At 38.0% G+C, this 18,327-nt stretch overlaps 2 protein-coding genes across 4 annotated transcripts; both read left to right on the top strand.

Moving 5' to 3' along the window:
• The first annotated feature begins 1,849 nt into the window (after positions 1-1,849).
• Positions 1,850-9,817, top strand: LOC143845650 (sulfite exporter TauE/SafE family protein 3-like). Of its 3 annotated transcripts, none has more exons than XM_077354043.1 (13): positions 1,850-2,046; positions 2,321-2,445; positions 3,515-3,674; positions 5,259-5,459; positions 5,542-5,603; positions 5,694-5,721; positions 6,112-6,203; positions 6,274-6,360; positions 6,500-6,550; positions 6,702-6,923; positions 8,088-8,181; positions 8,651-8,791; positions 9,584-9,817. In XM_077354043.1, the coding sequence occupies exons 2-13, from the start codon at positions 2,332-2,334 to the stop codon at positions 9,667-9,669; spliced, it is 1,338 nt and encodes a 445-aa protein (XP_077210158.1). In that variant the 5' UTR covers positions 1,850-2,046; positions 2,321-2,331; the 3' UTR covers positions 9,670-9,817. The 3 variants fall into 3 exon arrangements, with proteins under 3 accessions (XP_077210158.1, XP_077210157.1, XP_077210156.1); XM_077354042.1 differs by having other exon boundaries at positions 2,126-2,445; XM_077354041.1 differs by having other exon boundaries at positions 1,851-2,445.
• Positions 9,818-12,181: 2,364 nt separating this feature from the next.
• Positions 12,182-18,327, top strand: LOC143845584 (chloroplast processing peptidase-like). Its single transcript, XM_077353962.1, has 6 exons — positions 12,182-12,899; positions 16,398-16,466; positions 16,547-16,615; positions 17,312-17,398; positions 17,725-17,792; positions 17,935-18,327. The coding sequence occupies exons 1-6, from the start codon at positions 12,288-12,290 to the stop codon at positions 18,062-18,064; spliced, it is 1,035 nt and encodes a 344-aa protein (XP_077210077.1). The 5' UTR covers positions 12,182-12,287; the 3' UTR covers positions 18,065-18,327.

Genomic DNA, 18,327 nt, shown 5'->3' with positions numbered 1-18,327 from the left:
CTTTTAATTCTTTTGTCTTTAAAAAATCAAAATTAAGATATCATATAATGATATCAGCAGCCCCTTGTTTTGAATTAAATATTAACAATTTAACAAATTTGTGTCCTCAAGAATGATATTAACACCCCCACTTTTTTGGTATTTGACGTAAAGCATAAAATCGCACGCATATACTTAAAAATGGGTTTTGCTGAGGGCAAACATGTAAAAACCCACAGCCCAAAAACTCCGTTCAAAACGGTGTTTTGCAAACGGACCTTCACCCCTCTGTTTGCAAAACGCCGTTTTGAGGGTTCAAAACGGTGGCTGCGCACCCAAACACTCGCAAACGGCCGTTTGGCCCCAAAACGGTGTTTCAAACGCCAAACGGTGTTTTAAACGGTACGTCAAACACGCACTTAGTGTGTTTCCTCCAATTTTTCTAATTTTCTCTAGTTCTCTCCATTTCCCTGCTTGTTTCACATCTTTTCTCCGTTTCTTGAGCTTCTTTTTTATACTTTTGGATATTTTTCGGGATAATTCCCTAATCTTTTTAATCCCCGAGACATTTTTCAGGGCATGTCGGAGGTCTTTGTTTATAATTTCCTATCATTTAGACATTTTCCTACTTTTTAGGGAAATTTCCTAATTTCTCTCATTTCCAGGGGTTAGTCGGGGGTTCCATTGGTTATTTCCTCATCATTTCTCATTTTGTATTTTCTATAATTTCTTCGATTTTTCTTGGAAAATTCCTGGATTTTCTATTATTTTCCTCCATTTTTCCTCATTTTCTTTTCTTTCCTTTCTTTTCTTTCATTTTCTTTTCCTCCACTTTTCTCCTACTTTTCATGGGATTTCCACCTAGGAAATTTGAATTTCCACGGCCAACATAAGGTGGGGCCTACCAATTCAATACAAATTGATTTAAGTTGTTTAAATTCAATCCTTAAAAGAGTGGGGGCCCACTAAAGGTGTTTTAATTCAAATCAAAGATGGAGCTTAAATGTTTTAATTCAAAACAAACTTAAACACATCTGAAATCTAATGGTTTTAAAAGGGGAGTCTTTCATGGCCATTAGATCAAGAAAGGAGGTGCAATTTTGAGTTAAGGGGGGCGGCCAAAAATGGGTGTCTACAGGGGGTGGCAAAAAATGGGGTGTCTACAGCTTCTCATCGGCTCGATTCGGTTTATTTTCAGATTTAAACTAAAAAACCGTCAACCAAACCAATGGGATCGGTTCGGTAAAAGTCTTAACCGTGTCCGAACCAATGTTTTGAAAAATCAAACCGGACGAAACCGAAAGGCCGGTTCGGTTAGTTTATCTGTTTGGCCGTTTTTTTTGTGCAGCCCTAGTTACAACTTACAACCCTTCTAACAAGGAGAAGGTGAAAACAAAAGAAGAAGCCTAGTCGGCCACATACTCCCCACATAGCCCTACCGAAAATCGTATTAGAGGAGAAGGAACGAGTGTTATTTACAAATTTAATTTACTCTTTTTGGTCATTCCACCGCTAGCCAGACAATGAAAATCCCGGATAAGTCTCTGTGGATAATTTTTCAGAAACGGTATATTTGAATTTGGGCCTAAGCAATTAATGGTTCGGACTACCTGGACCCACTGCATGTTTTGAAAAAGATGTTATAAAACCGATCACAACGCCACGTGTGCTTGACTCATTGTGTCTATCTCTTCATTTTATTTTGTGTACTTTTGGTAGTGTTGGAGGCAAAATCTGGTCCGGATAACACCTTTTTAATTGAAATGACAAGGATAAGGAGAGATATCACGTTTGGATTTAGTTGATATTTTGAACTGGGTTAGATCCTTAGATTTCCAAATCAGCTACAACAGTCCAAAACTTTCTGATTTTCAAATCTGTTCTGCCAGACACCCCTCTCTCTCTCTCTCTCTCTCTCTCTCTCTCTCTCTGTTAAAACATGATCACCAAGATGATTTCACCCACTAAGTTTAGACACAGAAAGAGATAAGTGCCAAGAGGCCCAGCATACAAGTGGACGGCCACCATCCATCGCCTATAAAATAACCTGCACCTAATTTGAATCTGGTCAGTTCATGTTATGGTTTTTCAAGTGTTTAAAAAGTAGGAAATTTTAAACAGATTTTTCCTTTCCAAACTTTTCCAGAAAATCTAATGGAGAAGAACTGTCGCCGCTAAGTAATTTTAAGCTTAGACAAAGGGAGTGAAATTGTGGGTATTAACAGTTAGTTAGAGGAGAATTGTGATTTCATGGCTGAAATTGGAGCAAAATGGAAGGGTTTGAGATCAATTGCCATGATTGGGTTCAGCTTTTTTCTAGCTTCTGTGTTTGTATCTGCAGAACGAAATTTGATGCGTGAGGACTCTAGAAGTGATGAACTTGAAGAGACCCAATTGGATTATCTTATGGAATTCGTAAATTTGTTATGGCAGCCCAATAAATCTTCTTACCAACATGTTTGGCCGGTAAGTCTCTGAGCCTCATTTGATTCATAAATTCTGTGATTTTGCAGCATTTTGATTATCTTACTTACATATGGTAGTTGTTAAAGTATAAAAGATTATATCTCTCAAGGCTTAAGCTTTTAGAGTAATTGGTTGTTTCACATGGTATCAGGGTTCAAAACTCCTTGATGTTAAAAACTCACATCTAATGGCCAACCCAAAAGAGGGGGCCACATGTGCCACGTGTAGGCCAGCCCTAAATAGAGGGGCCACACTTGAGGATGAGTGTTAAAGTATAAAAGATTATATCTCCAAAGGCTCAAGCGTTTGGAGTATAGTTGGGGCTCTCATAATTAATGCTCCATACATTTTAATCTCTTATATCTTATTGCTAGACCAGGAACCGACATTGTTCCCGCGTTGGTAATTTTTACTTAATAAAGAAAAAATAGGAAAATCTATTGATATAAGATACAAGAGAGTAAATTGTTAGAAAGTGTTTTTCAAAGTATATATACTTTACAATACTATATGTAGATACAACATTCTGACAGGATTGGTGTGTACATACAGTATGTTTCTAACCAAAAGAGTGTAAGACCGTCAACTTATGTCTCCGACTCATCTCTCTCAAATGACATGAAGTGTAAGACCACTCATCTCTCTCTTCCCACTCTCTCTCTCCCTCGGTAGTAGATGCTAAAAAGAAATGAAATTTTAGGAGTGGTGAGATTGAAAGAAAATCGGACGATAGACTTATGTTCTAATACTTAATATGCTCTAATATTTTATATAAAATGATGCCACCGGGAATATAAAATGTAAGGGCCCCAATTGTAATTGGTTGTTTCACAGTATTCGTGCTAGTTTATTAATATGTAAGTGAGAAATCAACAACTAAGTTCGTTGAATACTTGGTTTTCCGGAATAAGTTGTTTGGTACTTTGTTTTATGGTCGTTAGGTGTAAGGTTGATACTAAAAGAATAAAGGACTCTTGTGATAGTGTTTCTCATTTTTTGTGCCTATGATTCATTAAAATCCAATTTTGAAGCATTGGAGCTATGCATTATAATGGAATTTGTTTTACAGACTATGAAATTCGGATGGAAAATCGTTGTGGGAACTATTATAGGATTTTTTGGAGCAGCATTCGGAAGTGTTGGAGGCGTTGGTGGGGGTGGCATTTTTGTTCCTATGCTTAGACTCATTATAGGGTTCGATGCAAAATCATCGACAGCTATATCAAAATGTAAGAGCATTTGAGTAGTCATATCTCTGAAGTGGCAATTCTTGAATAAGTTCTTTGCTGTTATTTTTATTTTGTTTCTTTAACATTGCTGTATCCTGTTTAGATGTGTTCTGCTTAGAGAATTATGAACATTTTCATAGATCAGCCAAGTCTACAGGAAGATAATTTGCTTGGTTTCAACTCTTCTGAAACAGCTCTACCTGAAATATCTTTGTCTGTTCATACTATATAACAAAGACACTACACATTCCAATTAACTGCTGTGTCATACACTAAGGGCACGTTTGGCTACCATGAATTGTTTTTCATGATAAATCGGTGTCTCGAAGTGGAGATGAGGGTGGAGTGGTTAAAAATCAGGAAACTAGTGTCTCCGGTGATGAGTGGCAAAAAATCGGGAAACAGTCTATCAGATTTTGAGTAGAGTTTTTTGTTTGGCAAAAAATCGGGAAACAGTCTATCAGATTTTGAGTAGAGTTTTTTGTTTCCTGATTTTTAGCCACTTCTACCACTTGGAGATACTGGTTTCCAGTATTTTGTTTCTTTATTTTTAGCCACTTCACCCTTATCTCCACTTCGAGACACGGATTTATCATGAAAAACAATTCATGGTAGCCAAACGTGCCCGTGTTGGACACTTGTCGATGACTAGCGGCCAAGAGTTTAATCCACTTTCACTTCTTTTTTTATCTTGCTCTATTCATATATCGATTATATAGTATTAATGAATTTCCATTACCTAGAGATGCCTCATGTGTAAGTACAACTAATATGCATATGAACCATTACTTGTACATGTAATAATGTATCTCTCAGAACTTTCATATAACTATCAAGATGTTGGTACTATAGGCACTTAGGCCTTCTTGGGCCATCGTCTTTTTACATCCCATGTCTGTGTCTGCCAGCAAGTATAAATCCATGTCTTTTGTTATCTTCCCGGAGAACTCTTTTATATGCTTTAATTTTGAAATCACGTACATATTATGGAACCTCGTCTGGCCACTGAAATCCCAAACACTAACCCTGATAGTCGTAATATGCATTATAAGGTCAATTCAATTTTTTCATAATATCCATTATACAGTTAAGTTAAACCCTAAGAAGCACGGGTACTCTCCGAAGGCCCACGTATCCGTGTCGGGTGCGTATCGGGTGCGGGTGCTCTTGGGTACCCCGATTCAAATTAAATAAAAAATTACAGATTAACAATAGAGGGGCTGTCCCAATTAACAAAAAAGGGGGTTGAATACATCAAAATATCTATAATATATATCCCGTAATTAAAAACCTAACTTAGAAGTAATATTAGATTTTGGTGATGTTACTGTTATTTTATTGTTCTCCAATTAAATTGTTTGAATTCTTTAATAAAATATTTAATTTTTTACTTTTATAAATATTTAATAAAATATAAAAATATATTATATTTAGCGTACCCCCAACGTACCTGTATCCTATCTTTTTAAAAAATCACGTATCCGCGTACCCGTATTGTGTCGTACCCACACCCCGTACCCGTATCCGTGCTTCATTGGTTAAACCTATCTGCAAGTGCTGAGGTCCTAGATGCTGTTTGGTCAGGTATGATTATGGGTGCAGCAGGCTCAACTGTTTTCTACAATCTTAAGCTAAGGCATCCAACTCTAGATATGCCCATTATTGACTATGACTTAGCATTGCTATTCCAACCGATGCTCATGCTGGGGATCAGTATCGGAGTTGCTTTCAATGTGATTTTCGCTGATTGGATGGTCACTGTTCTTCTAATCATCCTCTTCTTGGGTAATTCTCGATTGATTTGTATTGCTTTGTCGTGGACTCAGATTGTCCTTGATGGTTTTTTAATAATTTGACTGTTTCACAGGCACATCAACCAAGGCTTTCTTGAGGGGTGTTGAAACATGGAAAAAGGAGACCATTATAAAGGTGATACAACTTAATTCACTTTTGTGCTAGCATGTAGTGTTCCCTAATGCAACTTATCTTTGTGTTCTGATTATCTGTTTTCAATTTCAGGAAGTTGTAAAGCGCTTGGAGTCGAATGGTGAGTCATTATATTCTTTCCACTATGTTATAAACAAGATTTGATGCCTGAAATTCGTTCTCGATGAGGACTGCAATCTAGGTCAATTCAAAACCCAGTAGAATAATATGATTTTTTTTTCAGAGTTAATGCTATGACCTTTTTTTCAGAGTTAATGCTATGACCTTTTTGGAGTATTCAAGTCCCTTATGATCTAGTTTTTCTCTAGTATCTCAAAAGCCAGTTATCCCTTTAACTCAATCTATTATAGCTTCGCCGAGTAAGTCCACTCTGGAAGTCTTTTGGGTGCACAACTGTTTAGACACTGGCTATAAAGCCTGAAAGAAGTCTTTGCATCCAATTTTCTTTATTTTATTGAATGTGACAATTTGTCGTTCTCGTTTTAATCAGATATGGGTACTGAAGAGGTGGAGTACGAAGTTCTCCCAAGCGGCCCAAATGATGGTTCTCGAAAAGAGGCCAAGCCATCTGGAGAAGCTGAGGTGAGTATTCAGTATAGGTCGGCTGTATTTTTCTTTAGCTGTCGATGCTAAATTCTATAAACCTTCACAGGTCTCAATTCTTGAGAATGTCTACTGGAAAGAACTCAGTCTTCTTGTCTCTGTCTGGGTTGCATTTCTTGCACTTCAGATTACAAAGGTTAGCCCTTTAATATGCTTCTCAAAATGCATGTATGCCAGTATGCATCTTAGAATGCATGTATGATAGCATTACATCTTAGCATCTATGGACTTATGGGCTGAGTGATTATAAATCTGCCTGTATATTTTGGTTGCAGAATTACACATCAACATGTTCAATAGCATATTGGGTTCTGAACTTACTGCAGGTACTGTGTCTTGCTTTGGTTTTAGGTTTAAAAACTTGAAGTTATACCTATAAATTGACCTTGGTCTTGTTTGAGTTGGCAAGTTTTTACATTATCTCTTGGAGACCTTGTTGTTAAGCATCTGAATATTCCTCATGTTGATGTCTTGCAGGTCCCAGTTGCTGTGGGGGTGTCTCTATTTGAGGCTGTTAGCTTATACAAAGGAAAGAGAGTTATTGCATCCCAGGGGGAGGAAGGGACAAGCTGGAAGGTTCATCAGCTGATTCTCTACTGCTCCTGTGGTATACTCGCTGGTATAGTTGGTGGACTACTTGGCTTAGGTGGAGGCTTTATTTTGGGTCCTCTTTTCTTGGAGCTGGGCATCCCTCCTCAAGTATGTACATCACTTCTTTAGGTTTTTACCCATTTGATTACCCTTATCAACTGTGATTTGCTTCCGAATTTGTTGCTATTTCTGTTAAAATTTTGAATCATTTATTGATATCGTACCATATCAACCTTCGTCTCCCAAAAATGGGGTGTTGTCTTGTCTTGCCATATTATTCTACCCATCAAATTAACTTCTGGAAAATAATGAGAAATTCTGTATTACTTCGCTGTTGTTGATGATGAATTCACTATTTCTGGGTCATTCTCTGTCATGGAAATGCTGCCTTGTGGAAAACCCAACTGAATTAATAAATCTGAACCATTTTGATCCAGCCGAAGTTCTCTACTCATGTTTTCGTCATTTCCATACAAAGAAAATGTGGTAACCTCACACCAAATTTTCTCATAATCCTTATACCTTATGCAATCTTCTGTGCAACTTTCCATAAAGATGAGTGTGTTAGTGTTCGCAACTTTGCTTGCATCATAGTAGGCAACAGTCCATGGGAAGAAGACTTTAGAAAGACATTTTCTTAGTCATAAATACATATGGGATATATATTTTTTGTTGCATATTTAGCATTACTACAAGCCATAAATGGATGCATTCATCAGTTTAATGGATTCAACATTTAATCCTTATGACAGTCATTTTCTGTGGGTCAGTGCTTGAAAACAGAGGAAAAACTATATATGCATAGAGAATAAAAGATAAACATAGCAAACAATCAAGGATGTATACAGTAACAAAATTTAGAATGGAAGTAGTCGACTTGAAGTAGAGTATTCAAAGGCTTTTTGGTGGAATAAACCCTATCAAAGATGGTGGAAATAACAGAGAAACTTTAAGAAATAGAATTGGTTAGGTTATGCTATATAAGCAATAATGCAAATGGTAGATGAAGAGGATTATAGTCGCTCTGAATAAATGATAAGCCCTAACATATGGTCGTTTTTCACTCATGATATGCCCCAACATATTATTTTTGACAACCCTTGGCAGTCATTTTGGCCTCTAAGATTGGACTGCTGATGTGGATCTCACCTAGGCGATAGCCCCATAGCTTTCCTAGGCACCTATCAACAACTTTTGACTACTATCAATACTGTGAATTTATGGGTGCATAAACTATGTATCGATACTAAGTTTTACTCTTTTACTGTGCAGGTCTCAAGTGCCACCGCCACCTTTGCCATGACATTCTCCTCATCCATGTCTGTGGTCGAGTATTATCTTCTAAAACGTTTTCCTGTTCCATACGGTATGAAACTCTCTCTCTCTCTCTCTCTCTCTCTCTCTCTCTCTCTCTCTCTCTCTATGTAGATGCACGCACACAAATATGCATTCAAATACACACAAAAGAAAATGAAAAGAAAAGGAAAGAGAGGCAGTCTAACCACTCACTTTTGTGAATGGCTGAGATCAATAACAAAAGCAAATTTGGGTGACAGAAGCTACAAAAAATCTTCAGTCCAACTTCATTTGTCATGAAAGAAAGAAAAAGATAGGGAGATGGTTTATTTACACCTAGTGAAGAGAGTGGATGATTTATTTATTTTTGAATGATTGAAGAGAGTAGAGGATAGACCTACTTAGATCAAACCTTGTAGATATCACTGAAGAAACCTTAAAAAAAAGAGATAAAACAGCTTGTAGAGATACTCTGGAATCTGTAATAGAGTTACCGAAATTACCCTTATTTATTCATTCATTTCTGATATATTTGCCAGCTCTCTACTTCATCGCTGTGGCAACTGTCGCTGCCTTTGTGGGGCAACACGTGGTGAGAAAGATAATTATTTTACTTGGGAGGGCATCTCTCATCATTTTCATACTGGCTTTCACAATCTTTGTCAGTGCAATTTCACTGGGTGAGTATGCAAAGTCCTCATACTTTAAATTCTATGATTTGGCCGACACTTCGAATTTATTGCTGACACACGTGTCATGTCGTGTCCGACACGACACCCGTGTCCATCCATGTCGACACTCATTTAGGCACTTTTAAGTCTAGAAGTTTCAGTAACTTTATAAGTATGTACGTGTATCAGTGTATGATTGTGCCACTATTTCTAGATATTTAGGGGTTTCCATGTAAGATACCTCGTATCCGTGTCGAAACTCAGAACACGAATCTGTGTCCACAAATCATGACTATATGTACTTTCTATTTTAGCCGTGTCCCCGTTTCTAAATTTTGAGAGTTTGCCGTGTTTGACACTCCGTGTCCGTGTCAACACGCGACACTCATGTCCGTGTCCACAAATCATAGCTTAAATTTGAAATCTTGGAGCGCTTCCCAAAATTTAGAGCCAACTTGGACCCTGGTCCTCATAAGGCAATATGAGTTTTATTATTTGAAGCTTGGCCCTAAAGATATAACAGTCCAAAGGCTGTGATTCCAAGTTTTAAAAATCCTCACTGAGACATCATATTTGATTAATCAAACAGTCCCAAGATTCCATTTCTCTCTTCTAATAAGGCCCTGTTCATTTTCGATTGTGTGTAAGATTTGAGTGTTCAACTGATTATTGGACTCAAAATTGCCTTTAATGTTGAGTCCAATAATCAGTTTTGGACTCAAATTCAATTCTCAAAATCCAAATTGAACAGGGCTTGATAAATTTTGCTATCTGATTGTGAGGGTTTATTTCATTTAACAGGTGGGGTCGGCATATCAAACATGATATGGAAGATCAAGAATAAAGACTACATGGGATTTGAGAACCTCTGCTCCTATGAAGCTTAGATTGGAGGTTTTCCTATTGAAGAACCTTGGCTTTTATTTATGTTCTTCAGGCCACAGATGGGCTATCTTGGCTTTTTTTTGCTGAATGTTGCTTCCTGTATCAAATTTTCAATTGTTAGAATGAAAGAAACTTTGTTCTATTTTACAATCCTTAGTTACAATCTTCTTTTCAAGCTTTCGCATTTGAATTGTTTAACTGAATGATATATATGCTGGAATGAAACTAAGAGGAGAAAAGAAGAAAGCTGGTATTGTAGATGTTACAAAGAGTATTGTTATATTATTAGAAGTAGAAGTTTTAGGAATTTATATCACATATTCTATTTGATGGGGTCCGGGCTCAGCACTGATGGGTCCGAACTCAGCACTGATGAGGTCCGAACTCAGCAACCAATTGGCTGTTGGCACGTGGCCCTCACAGGGACCGTTGCAAAGCAAACACCTGTCCCTGCTAGGTGTGACACCTGGACCAATCAGGGACTTCCACCTACCCTTCTTAGGTATGAGACCTGGTCCATACAGAGGCCACCAAATTGGCTGTTGGCACGTGGCCCTCACAGGGACCGTTGCAAAGCAAACACCTGTCCCTGCTAGGTGTGACACCTGGACCAATCAGGGACTTCCACCTACCCTTCTTAGGTATGAGACCTGGTCCATCCAGAGGCCACCACCTGTCCTGGACAGGTGGCTCAGAACTACCACCTGTCCTAGACAGGTGGCTCAGAATCACTATAAATAGCCTTCACTTGTGCTAAGGTGAGGGATCTGAAACTCAAAACCCTAAGCTTTTGCTCTGACATTGCTTTGCACTCCTGCTCATACTGACTTGAGTGTCGAAGCGCCCGTCCGGAGTACCACTCCGGGTTGGTCCTCTGACCCTTTTCTTTCTTGTCTGTACCCTTGTGCAGCGCAGGACTCCACCAGCCCTTCAGCCGTGACTTGTTAGCCCGGACCATCCAGCCCTACCATAACCTGTTACCAATTTTAGACCTAACACTATTCATGTAGATTTGGTAAGTTTTTGAAAAAAAGAGATAAGAGGCAGTTTCATGAGACAGTCTTGGAACAGAAAAGCTGGCATTATACAGAGCCTCTATGAACGGAGTTCAGGCGCATTCACAAATTCCTCGTGCAATTGCTTTTTCACGAAAAGAGATTTTTGAGTGTTCATCAGATGCATAATGAGTTTGGATCTGGATAAAGTTTATCGTGTTATTTTTCCCAATCAACAAGTGCATAATATAATTTTTTGTCAGACTTTAAAAAAAACACGAACATATATGGAGTACTGTACTTACCACATCATAGGATGATCTAAACCGTCCATGTGATGGAACACACTGTAAATACGTGACCCACCAAAAATCATTTCCATAGGATGATCCTAGCCCTCCGATCTATACAGGTTTCGATAAATAATAATCAGCAATTCCTCAATAGATAAGAGGGCTAGGATCATCTTATGGAAATGATTTTTTGGGCACAACCTATTTACGTTACGGTCCATCACATGGATAGTTTGGATCATCCTATTATAGTGTGGGAATAACAACAGCAAAAATAAATAAATAAATAAAAAACCGGGTGACCCGTGGGTCCACCTGGCCCGTTCAGGTGGGGTCTGGGTAGGGGTGTCAACGGATCCACTTCGGATTGGATCCTCCTATGTCTTAGTCACAATCCATTCAAAATCCCTTATCAGTCGGATCGGATTCGGAGTGTTCTTCGAATACAACTTCTTTTGTCCCGGTCACGATCCATTCAAATCGGACCGTCCAGTGGAGTGTCCTACTTACAAAACAGCAAAAAAATTCAGCTTTCTTCATTTGAAATGAACTCCAAAATTCCTTAATTCAGAAAAGAATTAGTCACTATATCTAATAACAACCCAATGAATAATAGGATTTTATTGTTGAAAAGAACTCCAACGTTCGAGGGTGCGTGATGATAAAACTTTCTAGTAAGTAATCCTTGTTGAGGGTGAGTCGCAAGTTTACAGGAAGAAAACTCGATTAAGGAAAGGAAGAGAAAAAGATGTCTATAAAAGGGGGGAAGTGAAAAGTCGTAAGCTAACCAATATTCACTTCATTCTTATGAAAATATCCCTCCTGTAACACTTATAAGAAATATTTTGAGAGTATTTTAGTAAATGGACTTCGGATTGTGACTATCTATCGGTTTTTTTTGCCCCGTCTTGATCACAATCCGAAAATTTTCGGATCTTCCGAGGAGGATCCAAAATATGTCCATGGATCCTTCTAATGTGCCTAAATTCTGTCTATTAAGATTCGGATTCAGATTATCCATCAGACCTTCTCGGTCCATTGACACCACTAGGTCCGGGTTCACCAAATTGTGACCAATAAAATTTTGGGTCATTTTTACCCTGCCCGTACGGGTTGGGTGAAACCCGGCCCGACCCACCCGTTTGCCAGATTTAGGGACTAATCGGCTAAAATCCCTTTTCATTTTAATTTTCTCCATTACAAGAATCGGAATAGGATAATAATTCCGATTCCTGATTCTGGCAATCCAGATTCCGGACGCAGCCAGCAGCCTTATAGAAAAAGCTAGTTTCATTAGCAACGTTATCAGGATTGAGGTGGGGGGAGTCAAAGATGATTTCTGTGCAATGTTTCCCTCCCACCTCTTCCTCAAAAGGCCCTGATTTCTCATCCTTGAAGAACCCTAGTCCCACTCACACCCAATTCCTCTCTTCCTTAAAAAACCCTATTAGTTCCAGTCACACCCAAATCAAATTTCCCTTAAAAAACCCTAGTAACAGCCCGACCCAAATAGTTTCTTCTTGTAGAAGCCCTAATTCCAGTCCCACCCAATTAAAAAACCCTAATTCCAATCCTACTAAATTGACCTCTTTCTTGAAAATCCCTACTTCTTTAGGGTTTAAACTCTTGAACCTGAAAACCCACTTCCAGAGTATAAAATGTAGTGGAACTAACAGTCCCAGTGAGGAAAATAAACCTGTTTTGGAAGTAGAGAATGGTGGCAGTAATAAAGGGGATGGTGGTGGAGGTGGTGGAGATGGGAAGGGAGAGAATAAGGGATCACTACCAGAGTGGTTGAATGTGACCACTGAAGATGCAAAGACAGTCTTTGCAGCACTTGCAATCTCCCTCGCATTCCGCTCTTTCGTAGCTGAGCCGCGATTTATCCCTTCCCTATCAATGTACCCGACATTCGATGTGGGAGATCGCATCGTGGCCGAAAAGGTTTTTTTCCCTACTTTGATTCTTTGATTTCTTTACATTATCTGTTAAAAATTGGATCTTTTAGTTTTTGGTAGCTGTGGTACTGCGTTAGAAGTTGAGTTTGAATTGGGTTTTTAATAGAAGTGATAAATTAGGAGATTTTCACTAAACTTGGATTTCTTAGATTCTTTACAAAGAGCCCTAATGTGTGTTTATATAAAACACCCATAGGGATAAACAAAGAAAGAGATCATGATAAGAAGGGAAAGAGATAAACCTAATCTAATTCACTAGCATAATCTAACCCAACTACTCAATATAGCCTAATCAAATCAAATATGAGGAGATTTGATCTTAATCTGATTTTACTCTCTAACATGCCCCCTCAAATGTATATGGATTGAAAATCGATATACGTTTGATTACAATAGATATCCCCAAAAAGAAATGTAAATTTTCCCCAAAAAGAAATGTAAATTTTTTTTATGCACACTGTTACGATTGATGTCCGCCTGTTGTTGATATTGCTAAAGATGAATTGCCGCCTGTTGTTGAAGAATGTGTTGCATGAAAGATGAACCCCGCAGAGCCTCAAAGAACTGAATTGGACTCAAGCCGGAATGAGCGAGTCTTTAGGCCGGTTTTGAAAACCGAACCTTCTGGAAATGGGTCACAATGGACCAAAGCCTGGATGGGCAAAAGGGTGCCTTGATGGGCGAGAATGGGCCTCAATGGGCCAGACACACGGCAAGTATCGATCTTCATGGAAGCTGACTCTCTCAGGCACGAACCTCAAAGAATCGAGGCCCCTCAACTGAGTAGAGCAATTTATTTCAGGCACGCACCTTGAAGAAAGGCACCTCGACTGAAATGGAAAATCATAGATTGAAATAGAAGTTCAAAGATAAAGAGAATGAAAGTGAAGAGAAGATAAAGAGAAACGACAACTAGCGGCTTTTGATAGCAAATAACAATTGTAGAACAAAAAATGACATTGAAAATATATTGTTCCAATAGAAGGAAAATGATGGTGTGGATATCAAATATTGGGGGTGATTTCACTTTGAACAAGAGGAAGGGGTGTGCAAATATCACATTGGGGATATACCCTTTTTTTTTTTGGCATAAGATGAGGTGGGTAGCAGAAAATATGAGAGAGTCCAAGCAATGCAAAGAAGGTATGGGAAATTGAAATATAGGGACTGCCTTTATCAAAAAAATTTTTGGTAGGTTTATGCTTAAGAAACCAAGAGCAGATATCAAAAGAAGGAAGGGTGAGACATTTCATTAATGGCAGTATGGACCTTGGTTGTTGTGAAGGGACTAGGCAATGAGACTGCAGATTTTAGAAACTACGAATCACACCTTCACACAGTATAAAAAAGTAAGTGGAGAATAAACTAAGATCTTATCACTGCTCCTTGATATCTTCTCATTACGTCATCCAAAAAGCCCCTCTTTCTTTGCTATTTTTTATTCAGAACCCATGTTTGAGAAATGATACCAAAACAATAGCACATGTGCAAAGGAAAAGGGCATTTGTGGAAGAGGAATGGTTATGAGGCAGCCGAAGTAGTGGTAGAAGAGGAAGGGCAGAAAAAGGCCTAAGAAACCGGTGAAACATAAAATGATGAATAAGAAGAGATGAATAGGAGAACGGAAGCTTTACTTGGGCTAGGCGGACGGCAAGAATGGCGAGCAAGGCCAGGGCCGGCCGTCCGCCCGAAAACGAAATCACCAAACGTGTGATCAAGGTCTACACCCTTGGCTTTGATACCATGATAAATTAGGAGATTTTCACTAAACTTGGATTTCTTAGATTCTTTACAAAGAGCCCTACTGTGTGTTTATATAAAACACCCATAGGGATAAACAAAGAAAGAGATCATGATAAGAAGGGAAAGAGATAAACCTAATCTAATTCACTAGCATAATCTAACCCAACTACTCAATATAGCCCAATCAAATCAAATATGAGGAGATTTGATCTTAATCTGATTTTACTCTCTAACAAGAAATAATGTTTATTTGAGTGGTAGTAGCATGGGATTGTGTGTGAAATTGGATTCAGATAATAAATATGGAATTTTAGGTGAAGTTATGAATATTATGAATAAATTGGTGAATTGGGATTTTGAAATGCTTCAGATTTCTGGGTCCAATATGAATTGCGGTTCGGAAATAGAATTGAACTTAGATTGTTGCTTTCAGAAAAAAGCAGTGTTCATGGAGAGATGAATATTTTAAAATGTGGAATAGAAAATTGTTTAAGCAGATGGTATTCCAATTAGCATAATCAGGTGCCTTCTTTAATCTTTTGATTTTTAGTTTACTAATTTACTAAGTAAAGATAGGATTTGGTGTGAATGATATAGGTTCAAAGTTTTGTCCCTAACAGGTGATAGTAAACATGGATTTTTGGGTGACAATATTTTAGGAAGCAGTTTAAATCAGGGTTATATCTAGAAGTAATTGTAACCATGGTATTTATTCTACCATCTGATAGACATTTAAGCATGTAAGATGTAGTGTATCTTAAATGCAGAAAACACATGTGAGGGACGTGATCATTTTCTACTTTCTTATTTCCATGTACCTTAATCAGTACCTATTTATCTTTGTATTTTGTGATTTTTTAGGAAAGATGAAGTGGGTTCAAAAATTTTCTTTATAGAGGGTGATAACAAGTATGGAATTTAGGGTTTAGATATGCTGTAGAGGACAGGACCAGGTGCGATTCAGGGTTCATTTTGGTGCTTTTGGAAATTAAATTAACCATGGATGTGGGTTTAGGTTTGAATATGGGTTACTATATTTATTTGGTAAGGAAGAATGTATCTTAGTGTGCAACAAATTCAAGTTGAGGATACCCTTGTTTTTTTGTCATTCAAAATACTTTGATGAGTTACAAATATTCAATTTTGTGGTATCTTAAATGTAACAATACTTGCAATTTGGACTTTTGAAATTATCTAGGATTGGAGTTTATAATTTTGTGTAGTGCTTAGTCATGTAAATTGGGTTTTCTTTTGACTATTGATGAGAACAAAAAATTATTAACACGTAATAAGCATATGTATAAAGAGACGTGGGAATTCTCTACTTTCCTTTTCCATTATGGGTTATGAATAATCTTTTTTGTTGATATGTATATTCTTCCGTTTGAAGATTTTATAAATAGTGATGTACATATTAAATGGGATGGCTCCCATAAGTAGACATGATTTGATGTGAGCAGTATAATTTCAAATATTGAAGCTTCGTACAAATTATACTTTGAAGCTCCGTACATGTCAGGTGTTTTATCTTGGTATGGTTAGTTTTCTTGACTGTTTCAGAAAGAGCACTGTGATTTTCAAAAACCAATCCGTGAATGACATTTTTGATTCTATGAAATAGTGATCTACGTATTAATCAGGATGTGTCTCATAAGTAGACATAGTATTTGATGCAAGCAGTATTATTTAAACTTTGAAGCTTCATCAATAACACACAGGTGTTTTATCTTGATATTGTTAGGTTTCCTACTATTTCAGAAAGCCATGTGTGAATGACATTGTGATTTTCAAAAGCCCGCCAGTCTTGCAGGTAAGTAGTGCCTTCAAAGGTTCCAAACTCATGAAAACACCCCCAGATGTTTCGTAGTCAGCAAGTCTTTTATTTTGCAGGAAGTAGGATATACTGATGGGGATGTCTTCATTAAGCGAATTGTTGCCAAAGAAGGTGATGTTGTGGAGGTGAGTATTACCAAAATCTGTGGATGCATGTTACTTTGGTTCTTCAGAATTTGTGGATGTTAGGTGTACACATAGTTTCAAAACTCCCCCGTGTCATCGTTGACTTCCCCAAGTTGAGTTGTTATGATGGAGATGAGAGGGGTTAGCCGTTCGTTTTCTACCGAGGTCGGGGTTTTCAGACAACCTACAAGCTTGGGACAACTTTGATTTTGGTTAATTCAGTACAGTTGCACCGTTACTCACTTTTGCTTTGACCCCGTTCTTTTCCGAGTCCGCATTCTACCAGACGAAGTCAACCAAAACTCCCTTGAATCTCCTGATTTATGGCCGCGTCAACCGAGTACTAGGACCCTTTGGGCTGAGTTGGCTAGGATTTGCTTTGGCCTTGTTTTGACCCACGTTCGCATTTTGAAACACTGGGTACACATGTTAGTCCAATTAAGTGTAACAGTTTTTAATGATAACAAACAGTCTATATTATCTCAGGCCATGTTTGTTTAGGATTATGCCAAGCGATTGTGAGTCCAAAACTAATTATTGGACTCAAAATTAAACGTAGTTTTGAGTCCAATAATAGGTTTTGGACTCACAATCGGTGATCATAATGAACAGGGCCTTATGTTTGCAGTCATTTCCCCTTAAACAGTAGTTGCAATAATCATGAGCTCACCAGAAATTATTTTTTTGCTATTGCAGGTCCATGATGGAAAGCTAATGGTAAATGGAATTGTGAGAAATGAGGATTTTATCCTTGAGCCACCTTCTTATGACATGAACCCAATCGTATGCCTACTATCGCCCATGTTTCTACCTTTCTTGACTTTAACTACCTTCCTAATGTTGTTCTGTAAATTTTTTCCCATCCATATCTTCATTTTGGCTCTGTTTCTTTGGGTGCGAAATGGGCGTAAAACAAATTTCATAGCCATTTTTAACTGCATAAAATGCACGTACGCCCAATTTACGTCGAAAGAAACAGAGCATTTAGACTAAAAGGCAATAAATTAAGATCTCTTCAAGTTTGTCTGTAAATTTCTCAGCAAGATGTGACTTGGTAAACTGCAGCCTTTTGCAAAGGACCATTAATTTTTTGAATCTCATCTCTGCAGCATGTACCCGAAAACTCAGTCTTTGTGATGGGCGACAATCGTAACAATAGCTACGATTCTCATATATGGTATTGATGCTGATGACTTCATGATTCTGAAGTTTATGTTTCTGATTCTTTAAACATTTTACCCATTGCTACTTTGCATGAGTGTAGAATTTTCTTCGTATTTTACATCTTTTCTACTCATGTTGAATCTGTTCTTACTCAGGGGTCCACTTCCTGCCAAGAATATATTGGGAAGATCGGTGTTCCGTTACTGGCCACCAGCAAGGGTTGGCGGCACTGTCATTAAGAGTGGCTGTGCAGATATTCAACAGAAAAGCAGTCCGGCTTTGTAACGATAATTATGTTGAAGATTATTTAAGTTTTGGGGAGGGCATTTTTGGCTGGTTGATTCCATGCTTTCATGGGTTTGAACCTGTTGCCTCTGATTCTCAGCTGGGCATTTTGTGAGTTGAAATAGAATTGGAAGAATTACAAAAGCCTTTACCTGGCCAGTTCTTGTTATGAAACCTTCTGTATTATTCAATTGTAGATTGATCCTAGTTCATTATGATCCTGTATTATCAGCTTCATTCTTAATGAAACAAAGGTTGCTCTC

This window comes from Tasmannia lanceolata, unplaced genomic scaffold, assembly GCF_043159265.1.
Source record: "Tasmannia lanceolata isolate RefF3 unplaced genomic scaffold, GAP_Taslan_0.1 ptg000015l, whole genome shotgun sequence".
Taxonomy (NCBI): Eukaryota; Viridiplantae; Streptophyta; class Magnoliopsida; order Canellales; family Winteraceae; genus Tasmannia; species Tasmannia lanceolata.
This window is presented reverse-complemented; position numbering and strand designations above follow the sequence as displayed.

Excerpts from the sequence above, each read along its gene's own strand:
- LOC143845650 (XM_077354042.1), top strand. The coding sequence starts at position 2,230 with ATGGCTGAAATTGGAGCAAAATGGAAGGGTTTGAGATCAATTGCCATG. Across the intron at positions 6,204-6,273 it reads AGCCATCTGGAGAAGCTGAG|GTCTCAATTCTTGAGAATGT; the intron begins GTGAGTATTCAG and ends AAACCTTCACAG. Across the intron at positions 8,182-8,650 it reads ACGTTTTCCTGTTCCATACG|CTCTCTACTTCATCGCTGTG; the intron begins GTATGAAACTCT and ends TATATTTGCCAG.
- LOC143845584 (XM_077353962.1), top strand. The coding sequence starts at position 12,288 with ATGATTTCTGTGCAATGTTTCCCTCCCACCTCTTCCTCAAAAGGCCCT. Across the intron at positions 16,616-17,311 it reads AAGAAGGTGATGTTGTGGAG|GTCCATGATGGAAAGCTAAT; the intron begins GTGAGTATTACC and ends TTGCTATTGCAG. Across the intron at positions 17,793-17,934 it reads AGCTACGATTCTCATATATG|GGGTCCACTTCCTGCCAAGA; the intron begins GTATTGATGCTG and ends GTTCTTACTCAG.